Source organism: Tachysurus fulvidraco, chromosome 2, assembly GCF_022655615.1.
Source record: "Tachysurus fulvidraco isolate hzauxx_2018 chromosome 2, HZAU_PFXX_2.0, whole genome shotgun sequence".
Taxonomy (NCBI): domain Eukaryota; kingdom Metazoa; phylum Chordata; class Actinopteri; order Siluriformes; family Bagridae; genus Tachysurus; species Tachysurus fulvidraco.
In genome coordinates, this window is record NC_062519.1 from 22,470,286 (window position 1) to 22,490,612 (window position 20,327).

A 20,327-nucleotide genomic window follows, 5' to 3' on the forward strand; every position below is an offset into this window, starting at 1 on the left:
TATATATATACACACATATAGACAGGGCTGTCAAGTGTCAGGCATTGAGACTGACAGTCACTCATTTGGGTCTTTTCTCACGCTCTCCCGCCACACACTGTATTTCTCACGCAGGAAAACTTACTATTTATCATATATTTAATATGCCGCAGCGCCCAAAATGTATCTGTCCGCACCGCTGTCTCTATGGAACCGGGCAGGAATCAAGCGCGTCTCCCCTGGAGTTACTTATCAGCCAATCGAAAAGAGGCTACACAATAGCCAATCAGAAAATAGCACTATTGTATCTGGGCAAGATTTAATGCAACGACCAATGAAAAAAAAGCAAATCCTGGAATTGTTCAGCATCATCCTTGTTCACCCACAGAGAAAAGCACTGGAGCTGTGAGCATCACTTTGAGCACAGAGTAAGTCATGATCTCCTGTTTTAATGTTACAACAAATTCACATCTTGTTTGACACAAACAATGGCATGTTCACTGCTGTTACAGAAAGTTTCCCAGATAATCAGCATCAGTTTTTCATGTGTCTGTAACTTAGCGAACAGTTTTACAGCCTGTTCACTGACAACACCTGCTCAGAACAAGTAGTCTAGGGCCAGTGGTTCTCAAACTGGGGGCCCTGAGATGGTGCCATGGGGCCCCGGTTTTATGACATTTTATAAAATAATGAATTCAGCATAAATTAAATCTCAGAAAAATAAGCCTACTAACCACCAGCACTACATTGTATAATTTAATATGTTTTGTTTAATTTAAATATGTCGCTCTTGACGGTCTTTAAAACTTGAGAGCCTGAACGTATTTTCATTAGAACGATAACTGACGTGTAAAATAAAACGTGTAATCGTCACTAACAATAAACTTGAAATAAAATCGTGATCAGTGTGCCACGTGATCCTGGGTCGCGTTTGAACTGACCTATCAATTCCCTCTTTCAAAGCACGTGATCTGACCAATCAGAAGCGCCGCGCACACGAACCGGCCAATCCGAATCGAGGCTTTCTTTTAGTCACAAACTTTAAACGTATCTCGCGCTGCTCAACTGTACGGTGTTGAAGCTAAACTAATCACGGTATTCACGACACTTAAACGCGTTGCGCTTCAAAACCTTTGCTTTATTCCCGTGTGACGGATCGGTTTTAAGGTAAATTAGCTATTTTCCCTCTTCTTCCTGTCAGTAGAAGATGTTTCGTCGTTATTAATTTGGTTGTTATTCTGTTTTGAATCCTGGGCTCGTGAGCAGGTCGTTAGTGCGCATGTGCAGACAGGGTGTACAGATGAGTAACATGTACACTGCTTTAGATTGTAATTAATACCTCATTAAACTGCTTATTCCTGGATGTGTTTGTACACTGCAGCAGTAATAGACATGACCTGAAGCTTGCCTAGAGTCTTGTCCTGCTCCTTTGTCTGACTATCAGACAGTGATGTGACCTGTCAGGCCCTTGAGCCTCTGGTTTAAAGTAAAAAAAAAACAAAAACATGGTTTGTTTTTATCCCTTTAATTAATCTCTAAGAGAGATAAATACCAAAGCTGTAAAGTAATACAACTGTGCAGATCCACGTCCTTATTTACTTTTTCTTCTTCTACACTGCATCAAACTGCAGTAAATAAATGAGTGATTGAGGTTTTCTCATTGTAACAGACCCTAAAAACAGACCAGCAAGTATTTTTCTCTTGATTTAAGAAAAGCCATCTCTAAATGTAGATGATCCAACTGCTGCTACACCATAAAGGTTATAATTTGTTATTCACAGAGCCTAAAGGCTTTCTTACTAAACGCAGAGCATCATGGGAGACGACAGCGAGTGGATGAAGCTTCCTACAGACCAGAAATGTGAACATAAGGTACGTGTTCAGAGATTTCGTGAAAGATCGGGTTGAGTCTGTGCTCGAAACACACACCACAGACTGGAGTAATGTTGTGCAATTTTTTCTGTTAAACTTGATTTGTTTTAACCCAGGTATGGAAAGCGAGGTTAAGCGGCTACACAGAGGCTCTACAACAGTTTCAGAGGATTACAGATGAGAAGAGTTCAGAATGGAGCAAATACCAAGCACTGATCAAGAAGTTTGTGACCGACTCGAACGCAGTGGCACAACTTAAAGGACTAGAAGCAGCTCTAGCTTATGTTGAAAATGCACATGTAGCATCTAGGTAATGAAACACGATCCATAATCTTCATCTGTGTTTGTTTTACTCTTCTCCTATTGAAGAATCTTATCTAGAATTAAAGATATAAATGTAAATAAATCTAAATTAAATGTACAACTCATTGTTGGTGTGAATGCTAATACACCGGGTCTCACTGCTCTTTTGTTCACTGAGCTGATGGACCAGAAGGAACTAACATCAGAGCTGGTGAAAATGCAGACATTGCAACTCTACATGTGTCTGAGACCAAAGTGTGGTGACTTTTGTAAAAGCCTAGAGTAATCTGTGTGTGTTTTCATCATGCAGGACTGTCGGTGAGGTTGTGTCCGGTGTTGTGTGTAAAGTCTTTAATCAGCCTAAAGCACGAGCTAAAGAGCTCGGCTCAGACATCTGCCTGATGTACATCGAGATCGAGAAAGGAGACGCAGTTCAGGAAGAACTTCTCAAAGGCCTCGATAACAAAAACCCAAAAATCGCACTCGCCTGTGTGGAAGTGTTGAGACGAGGACTGAGGTGAGTGATGAAGCCAGAAGTAATGCCGTTTGGATCGGTAAGGGCTCTAATATATATTGTAGTTGTTTGGTGTTAAGTGCATAGGAAGTGACAGGACTGTATTGGGGGTTTTACTTCCTGACCTGCTGGATCTAAATTTGGGAACAATGAGGTTTTGGATCTTTCCTGGGACGTTTTATATTACTTAACTTAGCTGTAATGCAGCTTTGTGGCAATGTCTCTTAAACTCTATACAAGTCAAGCTGGCATCGAACTGGACATCACATGTATGTTTATGACTTACATGTGGAACTAAACTCGCTTAAAGCAAAGTACTTTGTTTCAAATTTCTCTTTTAAATCAGTAACATCAGAGCTCTTGGTGTTTAGTCACCATGGATGTAGATGACACAAATGGTCATAATGGAAGTGACAAATCTAAGGGTTTAAAGACCACACAGAGCTTTACGATGATCTTTATCAGTTCATCAGTAAACAGTAGTGTGCACATAGTCTGATGCTGTGAACACGTGTTCCTTCCCTTTAATTTGCTTCCTAATAAAATGGTCAGCAGTGAAGCAGGAATTTAGGTTTAAACTGAATTTCTATGAAAAGTTAGTAAGAAATCTGCTAATGTAGGTTGAGTTTCATTTAAAAACGTCCACCATTTAATTTTCTCGTAAAACAAATTGTTATTTAAGCTAAGTCTTTGTTCATGATGCAGACGCAGCGCACATGATGTGGTTTAATTCCAGACAACACTTACTTTTTCTGTAGTTATTTGGAAAGTGACCTTTTTTTTTTTTTTTTTCTTTTTTCTTTCTTGCAGTGAATTTGGAGCAAAGATCATCAACCTGAAGCCAGTTGTGAAGGTGCTGCCCAAGCTCTTCGAATCCAGAGAGAAAGCGATTCGAGACGAGGCCAAACTGCTCGCTGTTGAGGTGTACAGGTGGATCCGAGACGCTCTGCGTCCTCCGCTTCAGAGCATTAACTCTGTTCTGGTACGAAACAGACTTCCTCTCACAGAAGGCTGTACTACATTATATACATCAACTGATTTACTGTATATTTTTGACACTTATTGTGTGTGTGTGACAGCTGAAAGAGCTGGAGGAGGAGTGGGCGAAGGCATCGGCACCTCGACAGAGTCGGTTCCTGCGGTCACAGCAGGACCTTCGAGCCAAGTTCGAGCAACAGCAGCAGAGCGACGGAGACGAGGAAGGAGACGGTACTTTAGTGTCCTTTGTATCTGCAGGACATCTGCTACAATTCTGCCCTACATGAATTTGGCAATAATGAAAGAATTGAATGTGGGGTGAAAGCCTTTTGAGTGACTTCTCTGGTCTCACAGGTGACGTAGAGGAAGCAGCTCCTGCTGTCGATGCCTATGAGCTCCTGGAGGCAGTGGAAATCCTCTCAAAATTACCCAAAGACTTCTACGAGAAGATTGTAAGGAGAAGCTCTTCATCCTTCTGAGTCCTTTTAATCAGCATGTTTTTGAATTATTTTTAAAAAAAAATTTTTATAATTTTTTTATTTTTTTTGAAAACCTAAGGGTCCCCTAATTTTTTTTAAAAAAAAAAAGCTTAGTTTTTTATTCTCTAGTCTTTCTGTATTGTTTTATTTTATGTATGTTAAACTTTAAGATGTGATTTTTAGAATTTTTTATTGATTTATTTTTTAATATTTATTTTTATAGGAGGCAAAGAAATGGCAGGAGAGGAAGGAGGCTTTGGATGCCCTAGAAACTTTGACCAAAAACCCTAAACTGGAGAGCGGGGAATACGGAGACGTGGTCAAAGCTCTCAACAAGGTAAAGAAACAAAAATGGCTAAAAATATCACAGCACAAGGATCATCCGAGGTGATCAGATGCTTGTTGGAACTCTGGATTTCTTAAAGCCGTCGTGCTTTTTGGACAGGTTTAACACTGAGTTTATAAACATCTCTGTTGATCCTATGATCCTAACCACACTGTCTCTCTCTTTTAAAGAATGTTAATCAGCTTCATGTGACTTTTATATTCATGTATCCTTAGTGAGACCTCTGCTGTTTTTATATATATTGTTAGTTATATAATTTCCTTAAGTACCATTTCTGTGACAAGCAATCGATGGGTTTTCTTCCAGGTCATCGGGAAGGACACAAACGTCATGTTGGTGACGCTCGCCGCTAAATGTGTCGCCGGACTCTCCGCTGGCCTCCGGAAGAAGTTTGGCCCCTACGCTGGTCATGTAAGTGTTTGTGTATAGACCGAGTTCACTACTTTTGTCTTTTTTTCTTCTCTCTCTCTCTTTTTACTCTCCTCCCATCTTCTGTTTTTGTGTGTTTAGTTGGTGCCAACCATTCTGGAGAAGTTCAAGGAGAAGAAAGCTCAGGTGGTTCAGGCACTGCAAGAAGCAATAGATGCAGTGTATCTTTCTGTGAGTATTCACAAACCCTCTCATGATATCTACCAGTATTAGTGTTATATTTATATTTTGTATGTGATCTGAAAGTAACATTGTTTTCATATTAATACACTTTCATAGCTATGCTGTGAAAACCTGCACCATTTTTTTTAAAGCTGCTTTAACTTTTCCAGACGACACTTGAGAAAGTGAGCGAGGACGTTTTGGCTGTAATGGACAACAAAAACCCATCAATCAAGCAGCAGGCTTCGCTGTTCCTCGCCCGAAGTTTTCGCCACTGCACTCCCACCACGCTGCCCAAAAACCTCCTCAAACCCTTCTGTGTTGCGTTGCTGAAGGTGAAACTCCACCCAGGCCTTTTGGCCGCTTTCACTGTAGCCCTGAATCTACACTTTAATGCCTGTTGCATGAACCGATGACTATTATTAAGCTCTAAACCTCAGGGTTTGCCACCATTATATAAATCTCTCTTTTTCTCTCTGCGTCTCTGTCCCTCACATATAGACGATTCATTATATAAACTAGAGCTCAGCCATTTTGCATGGTGTGCATGTAGATGGAGTTAAACAGCTTTCAGCCTAGAATTAAACCGTGGATCTGTCAATATTTTAAGTAACCAACAGGAAGTGATGTATGAAACATGACCTTTTTCCTCATTCCTGTAGCAAGTGAACGATTCTGCACCCGAGGTTCGTGACGCAGCCTTCGAGGCTTTGGGCACGGTGCTCAAGGTGGTAGGTGAGAGGGCAGTTAACCCTTTCCTGGCTGACGTGGATAAAATCAAAGTTGACAAGGTACGCCCAAACGTTTCTTTAATTACTAACACGATGGTTTATTTAACATCTTCCGTGTTTGCAAACTTTTTTTTTATTTACATTTTTTTTCCCCGTAGATTAAGGAGTGTGCTGAGAAAGTGGAAATGCCCGGAGGAAAGAGAGCTGGAGGGCAGATGAAGGAGCAAAGTGCTCCAAAAGCCCAGCCATCAGCAGCTCCAGCTAAAGCATCTGCTCCTGCTAAGAAGACGCCAACAGCCAGTGCTGCTAAGGTAATGAGAGGTTTCATCCTCAAACACTTTTCAATAAAGTAAAAATACTGCTTGGAATCAAAGCTGGTCGGAAAATAACGTCAAGACAAAGCGACGAGTCTTAAAGAACCTGTCAAATTTTCTGGTCTTGGAGGCTGTGCTGCACTTTAGGACCTGTAGGTCTTATTGAATGCATTTTTATTTTTGTGTGTGTGTGATTCAGACGTCTGCTCCCAGCAAGAAGGCTAAACCATCCGCACCCAAAGGAACAGCTGCTGTTAAAGCTAAGAAACCTGAGAGCAAAGATGTGCCTGAAGCTGAGCTCTCAGTAAATGTTTATTTATGATTTATTTATTTATTTTATTTTCTCCACATGGCCTGGTTGCATGAAGCCTTTATGAACTGATGTTTGTTTTTTGCTCAGCTCGAGGTGTGTGAGGAGAAAGCCTCTAAAGTTCTCCCAGCATCCTGTATGCAGATGCTGGACAGCGCAAACTGGAAGGAGAGGGTGGCGGCCATGGAGGAGTTTCTTAAGGTAAGAGCGTACGTGTAAGGATGTTGGGTACAGTTATGGTTTTTAGCATCTACACTTGGATCCGATCTAACCCAGTCTGATGCAGGCTCAAACCTCAACTGGACTTCTTATTCAGTCCCATGTTGACATCTGAGTCTTTGAGTCATTCAAGCTTCTGAAATGAAGTCCAGATTTGTGTGTTTTCCAGGCCATAGAGCTCATGGACCGTGAAGAGATGCCCTGTCAGGCTCTCGTCCGGATGCTGACCAAGAAACCCGGCTGGAAAGAGACGAACTTCCAGGTAAACCAGCTCTGTTTTCTTCACAGCTGACTTTAAGAGATGTTTATTGGATGTAATTGGAGTGAGGGGGAAAACAAACTATTTATTTTAAACGGCTTGGCTATTACAAAGAGTTTTGGGAAATTATCAAAATCTGAAGGCAATTACAGACCTGCCAACCTTTATGCATTTTGTGTAGCAGATACGCATTCAGACATCAAAGTACGCTGCAACGATTTGTCACTTCAAAATACGCATTGTAAAAAATTGATGCCTTTGAGTACAACTGTCTGTGCATTTGCGCACCAGGCAATGCGCCTATGTGTGTAACCGCATTGGGCAGCAACCTGGGAAAATAATAATTCGACCAATCATAGCGCCAGTTTAAAACTCTTCAACGCTACAAGCGGAGAGCTGTCAAAACAAATGTGGTTTTCATCTGTCTCTGTCCGTCTTCAATTCTTCTTACAGTGAATGTTTTTTTTACAAGTGAGGACTTAACGTTTCAAAGGTAAATGGCCAGAATTGTGAATTTCATCCATTTTATTAAGCCTGCCGAACCACAGGCGTCGTTAGACTCCTTTACCGGGGCATGTGCCCAAGTGTCCGGTGTTGTGCCTCAAGTTTAAGTTTTACGCACAGATCAAGTTTTACTTTATTTGCTAGTATTTATATAGGGAAAATATAGTAAAGTTCTGATGAGTGAGCTTGTGAACTTAATCAACACTGACCAGCAAATGAGCCTCACCTTGCGCTGTGTCGCTGCAGTAAGTGGCTACTCAAAAATTTTTCCAAGGTTGGCAGGTCTGCAATTAGCTTGAACAAATCTAATTTTTTTCTTTTTCCGTTCGTTTTCTGCTGTGTTGAGTGGAGCAGTGAAGTTGTTTAGGTATTTGTTGTAATGTGCTTTTTAAAATATTTCTGTTTCTAGGTGATGCAGCTGAAGCTGCAGGTCGTTTCTGCCGTCGCTCAGAGAGGCTCGTTTTTCTCCAGAACATCATCGCTGGCTGTGCTGGAGGCTGTGGTGGAAAAAGCTGGAGATGTGAAGTGTGGTGTGAGAGCTAGAGAGGCTCTGACCTCCATCGCTGAGGCCTGCACTCTTCCGTGGACTGCAGAACAGGTACTGTATGTGTCGGGGTGTGTGTGTGGGGGTGGGTGTCTGTCTGTGACAGGGTGGTCCGCGTGTTGTCAGCTTGAAGATCAGACAAATTGTTTATAAATTTTCAGGTTGTCTCCATGGCCTTTGGTCAGAAGAATCCTAAAAACCAAGCTGAAGCTCTGAACTGGCTTTCTGCTGCTATAAAAGACTTTGGGTTTGCAGGGTAGGTCAAATGCAACGTCTGGACACCTTGTTTGAATCTGTGCTTTTTGACTGCAAGTCATTGTGTTTTAACTATAACGTTGTTTTCCAGCATAAATGTAAAGGCTTTTATTAATAATGTGAAGACTGCCTTGGCTGCGACCAATCCAGTAAGTGTTTGTTCTTCTAAATATTTTTACGTTTTACTCGTTAAATAAATGCAAGAGTTCTCTAATATTCATATGTAGTCAAATGTGCAGATGAAACTAGTCCAGTTTGTGTGTGTTGTCCTCATTAGGCTGTGCGAACTGCTGCCATCTCTCTCCTGGCTGTGATGTACCTGTACATAGGGGCTCCTCTGCGCGTGTTTTTCGAGGATGAGAAAGCTGCACTGCTTTCACAGATTGATGCCGAGTTCGAAAAGGTTTGAAGGGTCTTTGAGGGTTTAATCCATAGATTTAATCAAGTTCTAGGATAGCAGCTTAATACGTTTACGGTTTTATCCTTCCTTCTTTTGTTACCAGATGAAGGGCCAAACTCCTCCTCCTCCTACGAGAGGATTGTCAAAAACGAACGGGGTAGAAGGCGAGGAGGAAGGTGATAAAGAGGAAGAACATGACGGAGGTGCAGATGTTGTTGATCTTCTGCCTCGAACTGACATCAGGTGAAACCTCCTCTCCTTCTCTTGACTTTTTAGCCCTTATGAAGTGCCTTCATGCTGTTCTAGGAAACTTTGCTCTTCTACTTCCTGCTGTAACCATTTTGACAGAAAATATGATGCTAAAATTTGCATTTAAGACTGGTGTATTGAAGATTATTAACTTTTTTTTTATTGTCAATTTTAATTTGCAGTGACAAAATCACCTCCGACATGGTGTCAAAAATCGGTGACAAGAACTGGAAGATGAGGAAAGAAGGCCTGGAGGAAGTTACCGCTGTGATTTCAGAGGCTAAATTTATCAAACCGAACATCGGGGAACTTCCTGTGGCACTTAAGGCTCGCCTTACAGACTCCAATAAAATCCTGGTGAGGTTCATTTCCTGTTTTAAATGCGCACGAGTATTAACAAGGTAAAGCACGGTGTGTGTTTTTAGCAAAATGTCATTTATACTGATGAATCAGAATGATTTTTATTTTAAATATAGGTCCAGCAGACTCTCTCCATCCTACAACAGATGGCCACAGCAATGGGTCCTGCCTTAAAACAGCATGTAAAAGGCCTCGGCTTCTCCATCATCACTGTGCTCACCGACAGCAAGGTGAACTACACACATACTGAAGTTCTCAGTGGTTACTGATGGAGATTTAACTGTTTGTGTACCACAGTGCACTTCTGACCTGACAACGTGAACAATCTTACTGGCTAATACTAGTCTCTAATACTAGTATTTCAGTATGTATTAGTCTAGAATTTAATTACAATCGTGTGTCCTTCCCAGAATGCTGTGCGTGCAGCAGGTTTGGCTACGCTGAATGCATGGGTAGAGCAAACCGGAATGAAGGAGTGGCTGGAGGGGGAAGACATGGCCGAGGAGCTGAAGAAGGAAAATCCATTCCTCAGACAAGAGGTTAGTGTTTGATTTATTTACTCAGAAGTCTGTTTGGCTAAGTGCTTTTGGGATCATTTTAAACTGGCTGACCACACACACACACCAGCCCACACCTCACAAATGTTCAGTGCTGACCGCTGATTAACTCTGAACACACAACCTGTTTCATCTACAAACAATAAATCTCATAGTCTGGTAAAGTCAGCAACACTAGTTAATAATGTTAACTAGCGCACACACACTTACCCCCTTTACACCAGAAAGAACCTGGTGCTGGTTCCAAGTTGGTTCCACTGGCAAACCTTCTAAGAACCGGTTTGCCTTTCCATGGGCTAGAGAACCATCATGGAGCCGAGTCTTGCGTCACTGTATACAACGTTATACAGCAACGTTAGTGCAGCAGCGGCAAACACATCAGCAATGGCGGGTGTTGCTTTACTGTTAATGCTCATGGCTTTGTGAACATATATTGGCATCCAAACGCTGAGAATTCTAATTTAAAAATGGTGCTAACGACGTTCTCTTTTGTCTTGTTGGTCACAGTAGCCCCGCCCACAGCCCCGGACACAAGCGGTTCTTAAGTCTAGACCAGAAATGTTTCGGTGCTACTTAAGAACCACTTTTCCTGTTTCAGAGCCGGTGCTTTGGCTGTCGAAAAATAAAGAACTGGTTATAAATTAGGCTCTGAACAAGCACTCAAACTGCCTCGGTGGAAAAGGGGCAATAGAGAGAGAGAGATGCTCAAAAAGTTCAGCTTCTAAGTCCTGTTTTTCCATAACTGTGCTGAGATTGAGGCTTCATCACAGTGACTTGCGTTTATTCATTATTTAAAGCCACGTTGTAAACAATGTCTATTGAAGCACTATACAAATAAACCAGAACTGAATGTGTGTAATTAGTGTCTGAGTGCAGCTTCTTAGTTGTGAAGTCTAATCGGTGTGTCGTCGCGTTGATCTTTCTTTCTTTCATGTATTTATCTAGCTATTAGGTTGGCTGGCTGAAAAATTGCCCGCCTTGCGCTCCGTTCCCTCGGATTTTGTACTGTGCGTTCCGCATCTCTACTCCTGCTTGGAAGATCGTAACGCAGACGTGAGGAAAAAAGCCCAAGATGCACTTCCTGTGTTCATGATGCACTTGGGTTATGACAAAATGAACAAAGCTGCTGCTAAGCTGAAGGTGTGTATGGATTAATGTCATGAATTATTATAAGCCAGTTATATAAAGTTGTTTTTATAAATCGAGATTTTTATAATGTTTGTCTTCTGTAGCCGGCATCTAAAGACCAGCTGGTTGGCTTGTTGGAAAAAGCTCGATCTGCTATGCCTGCCAAACCTGTAGCGCCAAGTAAAGCCCCACCTGCTGCTACCAGCAATGTGAAACCCGCTGCAGCTCCTCCAGGTTGGTGGCTCTTCCATCTGCATGCATACAAGCTTTGACTTTCGCACTTGTTTCAGCTGTAATACTAGTTCCAATATTTCTGCCTGCCTGATTCTGCTCAAAAAGGCAGATCCTATTTAGCCCTGACTTACAAACACACCCAAATATATTCTAACCAGAACAAACAGCAACTCCGTTTACATGTAAAGCACACAATGCCGTGAACAAAAATAAATACGTTTCCGTTCACGTATAATCCGGTTTGGAGGTGTGTAACGTGTTGCACGGGGGAAAGTTTGGCTAGTGGAACAGTGAGTGTAGTGAAAAGTGATGTTTGTAATACAACTGCAACAAAAGTCACCAAAGATGCAATATTCCCTCTGCATCACTAGCTATAGATAGAATTCCAGACTACTGGTTATTCCTCACATAAACCACATCGATGTCGTCAGTCTGAGCCCAAGTCCTTTCTGTAATTCATGCTGCTCAGTGAAATCGGTACATTTTGTGTCCAGTTCCAGACAAAACCGTTCCAGTGAGCGAACCTCCACCAGCAGAACCCAAAAAGACCAAACCAGCAGCTGCAGCAAAAACTAAAGTGAGTTCACACCTTTCACATGATAAAGAGAAGAGCATGTGGTTAGTAGTAATAGTAATTAGGTAGCAGAAGGCTTAGTAAAATTAATCTAGAAGAAAATCACTTGCAAGACAAGTTACATTTCAAATCTTAAACCCTCCTTTTCATTTTGGCTCCACACATCTAAGTGTTTTTTATTTTTATTTTAAGTATAAACAGGCTCTGAAACGGAGGAAATGCTTCACTTGGGCTTGTTTTGTGTTTCCAGACTGTCGTGAAGAAACCAGCTGGCAAAGTTGAGGAGGATCGAAACGGTCCCATCTTCATCCTTGTTCCCAACGGGAAAGAGCAACGGATCAAGGAAGAGAAAAGTCAAAAGGTCTGTGTTATCATTTTAGATGACTCTTTGGCTGTGTGTGTGCACTTGGCATGCATTAGCTGGCATCATGATGTTTAAGAAGTATAAATACAGTATTTTTCGCACTATAAAGCGCACCAGATTATAAGGCGCGGTCTCAATTACAGGGTCTATCTCTGTACTTAACCCATACATAAGGCACACCGTATTATAAGGCGCATGCTAAAACATACGGTCTACAAAAAAAGGTAACAGAAGCAAAACAGTGAGTTTAGTTGAACTTTAATCTACTATTTAACAACACACACACACACACACACACACACACACATTATTTTTTAATCAATCTTCTCCCACAAATCCATCAAAGTCCTCATCTACTGTGTCTTCTTAACTTGGCGCAGTACATTTTCTTGCTTCCTCACCTTCCGAACCATAGATACATTGATGTTGAATACTTTCAGCTGCTCTATTCCCATTTACAACTGTGTAACTGATGGTCTGTAGTTTGTAATTGTGCCTCGTACGGATGGCAAACCAACTTAAGCAAGTCGTGGCCTAAAGGTTAGATAGTCTGACTCGTAATCCTAAGGTTGTGGGTTCGAGTCTCGGGCCGGCCACGACTGAGGTGCCCTTGATAAAGGCACTGAACCCCCCAACTGCTCCCCGGGCGCCGCAGCATTAATGGCTGCCCACTGCTCCGGGTGCATTTACCGCCACCTACTGGACTGGAGTGTGGAGCGCATAATGGTTAGGAAGAAACAAATGTTTTGCAACATACCGGTAGTATACCTACCGGAGGCGTGGTGGAGGTAAGCGTACGTACTGTACGTATTACGTAATGTTCTCTGATTGGTTTATCGCTACGTAGTGTATGTATTACGTCCCTGTATCAGCGGGAAACGGTCTGACAGTCAATCAAGTGGAGCGCTTACCAAAGTACAACATTTTTTACAGATTTTTGGAACTCGGTGCACCCACGAGACGCACCGGATTATTAGGCGCACGGCCGATTTTTAAGAAAATTTAAGGCTTTTAGGTGCGTCTTATAGCGTGGAAAATACTGTAAATAGAGAAGAGATTCAGCTGCACCGAGAGCACCTCGACGTTCACGTGTACGTTCGTGTGTGTGTGTGTGTATACAGGTGTTAAAGTGGAACTTTTTAACCCCGCGTGAGGAGTTTGTTGATCAGTTGAAGAATCAGATGGGTTCATGTGTAGCTAAATGGTTGATGGAAGACCTCTTTCACGTGGATTTCCAGAAACACATTAAGGCAATCAGCACCATGATGGAGGTGAGTCCCAGTCAGTGGTGCACGCTGTTAATCGTCATCTGCATTTTTATATGAAGTGTAGCTGCTATAATGTGCTGTTTCTTTAGCACCTAGAGGCTGAGACCGAGTCCACAGTCAGCTGTCTGGATCTGATCCTGAAGTGGTTCACGCTGCGCTTCTTCGATACGAACACTAGCGTGCTGATGAAGGCTCTGGAGTACCTCAAGCTCCTCTTCATCACTCTCAGTAACCAGGACTACCATCTCACCGAGCACGAAGCTACGTTGTTCATACCGTACTTCATCCTTAAGGTAGAAATGCTTTTGTTACCATCACTTAAAGCTAAAACTAATGAACCACCAATTCTTCACCATCACTCTGTATGCAAAATGATTTTAATCATTAGTCATATCTTCGTACAGATTAATTACTGTTGCATTTCCTTTCCTTTAAGGTGAATGAGATTTATGTTCGTAATGAGCGGTGCAACTAGAGTAAAGTCTTAGCTTCTAGTTTTTGATTTCTGAGTTAAATTAATATTCATGCGAGACAATTTTTTTTTTTATGAGCTGTCACATTTGTAGTCTATGAACTGCAGGTCTGGGAAAACGTCTTCTGAATCCCGACTCTCTATTTCAGATGGGCGAGCCCAAGGACGTGGTGCGTAAAGACGTGCGTAACATCTTTAGCCTTCTGCGCAAAGTTTACCCAGCTAGCAGAGTCTTCCCTTTCCTCATGGATGGCACCAAGTCCAAAAACTCCAAACAGAGAGCCGGTAAGTGAGTCTTCGCTCTCTTCTCTGTGTGGGTTTCATTTTAGCGTAGTCCTGCGCTGCACTGTTACGGTTCTGGAGTCGTTCATTTCCTCAAAACAGCTGCGAATGGATGAAAAGTGAGAGGCGGGGTTTCATTTATTTAAACCGTAAACACTGCTTGAATTTATCTAATGGGAAATTTTCGACCACACGTAAATCCTGTGAAATGAATCTTTTAGAATTAATTTGATGTTTTACAATTTCAAATTTTATTTGTCAGTTACACAATAATACACAGTAGGACAAGTGAAACGCTTTGTACGACTGTCCAGTATAAAACTAGCCAATACAAGTGAAAAAGAACAGAATAAAAATAAGGCAATAGAAGAAATGTATCGAGTATATATGTTTACAATCAGAAACCGAGGTTAATCCTGTTGTCATTCACACTGACTTGACCTGCAGAGTGTCTGGAGGAGCTCTGCTGTCTTGTTGGACTGTGTGGAATGTCCGTCTTCCAGCAGACGGCGGCGAAATCTCTGCGTGAAATTGCTGGCCACATCGGCGATCGAGACACGTCTGTCCGTAACGCTGCTCTGAACACGGTTGTGGCAGCTTATAACGTCTGCGGCGAGCAAGTGTACAAACTCATCGGCCAGGTCGGGACACTTAGTTTTATTTATTTGTGTGTATGTGTAGTATTATAATTATTATCATCATTGAGCATTTCATTAAAGTTAATGCTTTAATCTTCTGTAGTTGTCAGAAAAAGACATGAGCATGCTGGAAGAGAGAATCAAGCGCTCTGCTAAGAAGCCCTCAGCCCCCACTGCTACTGTTAATAAACTTCAGCCAGAGGAGAAAACCTCTGGGACGGCTAACGCGAGCCTGCTACGCAAAGCAAACTCTGAAGCAGCAGCACCATCTAAGCTGAGGTAGGCCGGTCATTGTGCTGTGCTCAGATTAACTGTAGTTTGCTTATGATGAGTAGATCCTTCAGTGGTCGGAATCTCCACAAACTGGGCCTCGGTCTTATTCATGGTGTCTGTTTTTATATACATGTATAGACGCGCACACACGAGCACGTTACTGAGACTACTAATTATTGCTTTTTTATTTTCTCCCTCTCCTATTTATCCTGATGTGGCTTCCTATTCAGCCATGTACGTATGCCTGGGGTGTACCATCTTTATAAACACCATCCGATTTCTGTTCCGCAGTGAGATCCGACGTCAGAATGCAGTGGTTGAGCAGCAGAGCCCCGCCGTACCACGCCAGTTTCAACTCGACCCCAATTTCATCGTGGATCTGCCCGAAAAGATCATGCCCGACCTTGTGGTGGTGGATACGGCCGAATCGTCACCTCTGGAAGTGCCGGAGTTCAAGTTCAAGTAGGACTTATAAATGGCTACGACAGGAATAAAACCATGTTAATCCTTTCATTTGTTTTTTTTTCTCCCCCCCAATTAAGAGTTAAAGAGGAGAAAAGTAAAAAGGTGGCCTATGAGCTGATGACGTTCAGGCCTGATCTCTCCCGACACACACCACCCCGTTTTCCTCTTTCCGTTCACTAGCAGGGTTTTTTCTGCCTGTGCTAATGAGTGTAGCTGTGCTGCTGCTGCGTCCACACTAACTTTAGCTTGCAAAACCAGTGTTGGTGTTCTACAACCGACACATTCTGGGCCGTCTCACAAACCCACACGTGCAGTTTCAACACCGCATATAAAAACAAAAAAAAACAGACGATGTTTAATTTAGAAACATGTCTCCATGCACTACAACACGAAGATTATTAGCATTATTGGTGCAACATGATTACTTTTATAAATCTACTTTACTTACGATATCCTTACTCGACAGGTTGCCGTCTGTCTCCAGCAGGATTGAAGAGTCTGCAGCCAGCATTAGTCTGGTCATTTCCCAGGTCGCTAGCTCTGATGTGAAGACCAGCATGCAGGGTCTGTCTAAGGTATAGTAATGTGTCTGTAATCCTGTCTTCAGTACCTCAGCCATGCCAATGTATACCGAGGACTCGAGATGTTTGTTCCATGTCTCCCGCTAAAAAAAACGACATCACTCAAAGTCCAGAGACATAAAATTGTCTATAGCTGATGTACTACTTGAAGTTATAGAGCTGTTCCTTTCATTTTCCTGTCTGAATCTCAGATAAAGGAGATTTTGCAGAAGGAGAACGAATGGAAGCTGATGTCTGGTCACGTGGACGAGTTCATCGTGGCGGTGCTGATGCAGCTCGGCTTGCAGTCCAGCAGGTTCATGGGGAGCGACGGAACGCAGCACATGGAGAAAGTCTACGCCACTGTCATCAGCTCTCTGAGCTCGGTGAGGATCTTATGCTTCACTCTTGTCTTAATAATCTTATGCTTCACATGTCTCAATTTTTCCTGAAGGTTTAAAAGTGAAAAATTTGTCTTTTTAAATTAGTTCCATGAGGTTATTGTGAACAGTGTAATGCATTTCAACTCCTCAGTAGACCTGCAGTAATTTCCTCTGGATTTGTGTGTAGCTGGTGTTGGCAGGCAGACTCATTCAGGAAGCCTCTCCGGGTGTGTTAAAGAATCTGATTCAGGCTCTGCTCTCACTCACGCTGGACCGTCGGCATCAGCAGAACTCCGGAGAATCTCCAGAGCCCATCCGCTCTATTTACATCCTGCTCACGATCTTATTCAAGACTGCTGATCCCACCAACACACTCAGGTACTGCCATGGACTGCTATTCTGTTGCTAGAACTAATTACAGTACAATATTAAGCTACAAAGGGTTTAATCTTTATCTTTGTGAAAAAGAAAAAACAACCCTGGCCTATCGGTGACACTTTTTTTCTTCTTCTCCCTTTCTTGCTCTTCTTCTCTCTAGTGCTTTATTGATGTTATTACAGGAGGCCAGCAACTCGTCTGCATGCCCTGGGTTTTCTGAAATGGTCATGAAGGTAACACTGTCAGCTGGGTCACTAAATTAGTCCTTAATTTTTCCCTAATATTTAATTTGGTGCCCAGACCTGCCATATTGTCAGTAATCGGTCGGCTGTAGAAGTCTGTACTAAATTAAAACTCCTTTTGTTTAAGTATTTCGATGATTGCATTTTTTTCTGCTGGATGTTTGAATCCACAAAGTTGCCCAGATGCAGTAAATCTGTTGGTCAGCTGCATTAATAAGAAATAAAGTGAGCTCCTTTCTAGTTCTGACCAATTCTGCAAATCCTGTTGGTCTTGGACATTGAATGGCCATGAATCTGCGAGTCTTGTACAGCTCACATGCCTTTTGGCTGATTGAGAGTTGCCTCTTTAAATGTTATTTTAAGACCCTGTATGATGGAACAGTTGCACCATGTAGCCGTATGATGTAACTGTGGAGCAGACATGGGGAATCTGACAGCTTGGGATCGTTATACACTATTCCATCATTCCGTACAAGGGACCAGCTCGTATAATGTGGATAATAAACACTTTATAATAAAGCTCCTTTATGTTAAGTATAGCTTCATATCTTCTTCCTATGCTTAATAAAACACAGTGCATGTTGTTACTAAGAAGATATTAGCCACATTCGCTAACCATGTAGCTTTAGTATAAACCTGAAGAAGCAACAGAACATGTCCTGTGTGATTGACTACATCTGCGACCTTGTAAGAGAATAACTTCAGCGGCTCATCAGAACAACGTTTGATCCGTTTCATGTTTTGTCCCTTGCAGTGTCACTGGCGTATGATGAAGTTCCTCCCAGAGAAGATGGAGTTTCTTTACCTGGACCGAATTCTTCTAGACATCCACAACTTCATGAAGGCTTTTCCCAAAGAGCTGCTCAAACAGAATCCTAACAATATGGCACATCGCACCGTCAAAACGCTGCTCCACACACTCTGCAGACTCTCCGGTCCCAAGGTACAGCACTTCCTGCCTCTTTAGAAGAGCTTTAGATCTTGGGTTTAGAATAATGGTTCTGAATATATATATATATATATATATATATATATATATATATATATATATATATATATATATATATGTGTATATATATATATATATATATATATGTGGGTGGATGTGTGTGTATATATATGTATATATATATATATATATATATATATATATATATATATGTATATGTATTATATTTTTTTATATAACTTCTGATTCGACAGATTATGAATCATCTGACTCTGATTGAGAACAGCAGTGAGTCAGAAGTGGAAGCTCATCTGAAGAGAGCGATGATGGACTCCGTCTCCTCACCGACTCAAGCGGTAAATGAACAGATTCATGTCTTCTGTTGCACCAGTGCAGTATAATCCCAGTCTATGGAACGCTATATCAGTTTAAATCATGCAGGATTGCTAAAATAGTGAGACTTATTTTGGAAACCAAAAAATGTATTTATTTATTTATTTAAAACTGCAAAGGATGTAACGTTTATGTTCTTTTCTCTCTCTCCCTTTTCCTGTCCCAGAGCAAAGAAACCGTCAGTACACTGAAGGTCAAGGCGTCTGCAGGTTGGTTTATTGAATCTTTTAATGCAGTGGTCCCCAACCTTTTTTTTCGCCATGGACTGGTCAATGTTTGATCATTTTACCGTGGGCTGCGGGGGGTGGCGGCTATACAATTAAATTAAAATTAATACTTTTAATTGTATTTAAACATGCCTTAATCATACAAAGACCATGTAATCACAGCTCTCGTTACTTCACTTCATTTCACTTTGCTTGTGTGTGTTTATGTAAATAAACAGATACTCAGACTGTCACCAAACTGGCAGCAGCATCGGGCACCAGCGCTGAACCTCTAGATGTCACTCAGTATCAGGAAAAACTCCGAGCTCTGAAGCAGATCTTTGGTCTTCAAGGCAACACAAAGGTGCTTTATTTTTTTTCCCCTTCTTTTTTCCCTTCACTTCACTCCAAGTTATTAGATTTTTGCTGAATGTCTAAGTAGCAAAAGGTTAAAAAAAAAGAAAGTCTTACAGGTACTGCTGTGTACTGCTGACATTTTATTAGAAACATGTTCCAGCTGTTGATCTGTCCCATTAAAACCAGAACACGCCTCAGTAAAGGCATTTTCAGCCATTCTCTGGTTTTCTCAACAATATTATAACAATAATGATGACTCCAGAATTATTGGCCCTCTTTTTATAAAGGTGGAAGGAATGTTTAAGGTTTAGGTGCACGGACTGGGACGGCCATGCTTTGTGTTTCCTCACCAATCCAGTTTTCAGTGTGGAGTTTGGATGTTACTGTATAGTTTGGATGATCCATTAATAACCACAATGTTCCTTGATGAATAACAATATTGACAATAAACAGAATAGACAATATTCCCAGACCCGGAGAAGCAGCTTTTTAGAAACCACGTATGTATAAAGATAAAGCCACAACTGCATGCCAACAAACTAGGATTGGGGTATTATTTCACAGATTAGATTTTTTATTTTTTTTTCTCCCCATAACCACTGGGTGAACAAATTCTACAGATCAAAACAAGAGTCTTTTTTACCAAAAAGAAGACTTTTATGGTTTAATTGTTCAATAAAAAAGGTTTTCACTTACAGTGCAGGATTCAGCTGATTTTTAAACAAAAGCAATTTTCTAATAATTTTGGCTCCTGTATAAAATACAAGGAGAGATTTGGTCTGATGAGACAGGTAGGGAATCTGACAGGAGGAGATGTGATTTAAGGAAAGCTGTTCCATTGTGTCGAACGATCAGGCCGCTCTCTCCACCTGTTTTTATTTATTTATTTATTGTTTTTTCCCCCCTTTGTCCGCCATCTTGCTTTATACATGCATCAAAGCAAGCACACCACACACACTGACAGTTAATAGTTCTTTCTGACTAAATAATATTTCAACCTTCTCACGTGTCCCTCTTTCTCTCAGGTGAACGAGGACCAGTCAAGCCGCCCTGCAGTGAGCTCTAAACCGGCCGCCCCCTCCTCCATGGACATGCTGCTCTCTCAGCTGTCTAAATTGCGCGAGTCTCGGGAACAGCAGGGCAGCGAAAACGTCAAGCCTCGCAGTCCTCCTAGAGACCTCAACGAATTCAAAGCAAGGCTGGAGAAGCTTAAAGCCAGCATGCACTGATACTCGCACGTGTTTTGTCTTACACATGTCTCTGTATTTACTTATTCGTGTTTTTACCTGTACATGTTTGTAATTGTTTGTCTCTTGGCTCCTGTCTCTAAGTGTTGACTTTTATATTTGCTCTAAATAAATGGATTTTTTTCCCTTCTTTTGTCTAACCAAGATGAA

General features: G+C 41.7%; 1 protein-coding gene across 2 annotated transcripts; it reads left to right on the top strand.

Annotated features, from left to right (window-relative positions):
- Positions 1-988: 988 nt before the first annotated feature.
- On the top strand, positions 989-20,307 carry LOC113646192 (cytoskeleton-associated protein 5-A-like). Of its 2 annotated transcripts, XM_047802895.1 has the most exons (43): positions 989-1,146; positions 1,761-1,851; positions 1,968-2,161; positions 2,465-2,671; positions 3,479-3,650; positions 3,748-3,877; positions 4,001-4,098; positions 4,349-4,462; positions 4,778-4,882; positions 4,982-5,071; positions 5,233-5,397; positions 5,725-5,853; positions 5,952-6,104; positions 6,307-6,411; positions 6,508-6,618; positions 6,806-6,898; positions 7,809-7,997; positions 8,105-8,199; positions 8,290-8,347; positions 8,476-8,601; positions 8,702-8,841; positions 9,030-9,204; positions 9,324-9,437; positions 9,618-9,746; positions 10,710-10,904; positions 10,997-11,126; positions 11,621-11,703; positions 11,951-12,061; positions 13,186-13,335; positions 13,422-13,625; positions 13,954-14,089; positions 14,534-14,727; positions 14,828-15,003; positions 15,289-15,459; positions 15,929-16,037; positions 16,235-16,408; positions 16,593-16,783; positions 16,944-17,016; positions 17,780-17,968; positions 18,229-18,330; positions 18,534-18,576; positions 18,813-18,937; positions 19,956-20,307. In XM_047802895.1, the coding sequence occupies exons 2-43, from the start codon at positions 1,795-1,797 to the stop codon at positions 20,157-20,159; spliced, it is 5,709 nt and encodes a 1,902-aa protein (XP_047658851.1). In that variant the 5' UTR covers positions 989-1,146; positions 1,761-1,794; the 3' UTR covers positions 20,160-20,307. The 2 variants fall into 2 exon arrangements, with proteins under 2 accessions (XP_047658851.1, XP_047658856.1); XM_047802900.1 differs by lacking the exons at positions 9,324-9,437; positions 9,618-9,746; positions 10,710-10,904.
- The last annotated feature ends 20 nt before the right edge of the window (positions 20,308-20,327 follow it).

What these genes read in the sequence shown, in the direction of transcription:
- LOC113646192 (XM_047802895.1), top strand. Translation starts at nt 1,795, where the DNA reads ATGGGAGACGACAGCGAGTGGATGAAGCTTCCTACAGACCAGAAATGT. An exon ending in ATCCATTCCTCAGACAAGAG is followed by an intron (nt 9,747 to 10,709) that starts GTTAGTGTTTGA and finishes GTATTTATCTAG; the next exon opens with CTATTAGGTTGGCTGGCTGA. An exon ending in TTTCTGAAATGGTCATGAAG is followed by an intron (nt 17,017 to 17,779) that starts GTAACACTGTCA and finishes TGTCCCTTGCAG; the next exon opens with TGTCACTGGCGTATGATGAA.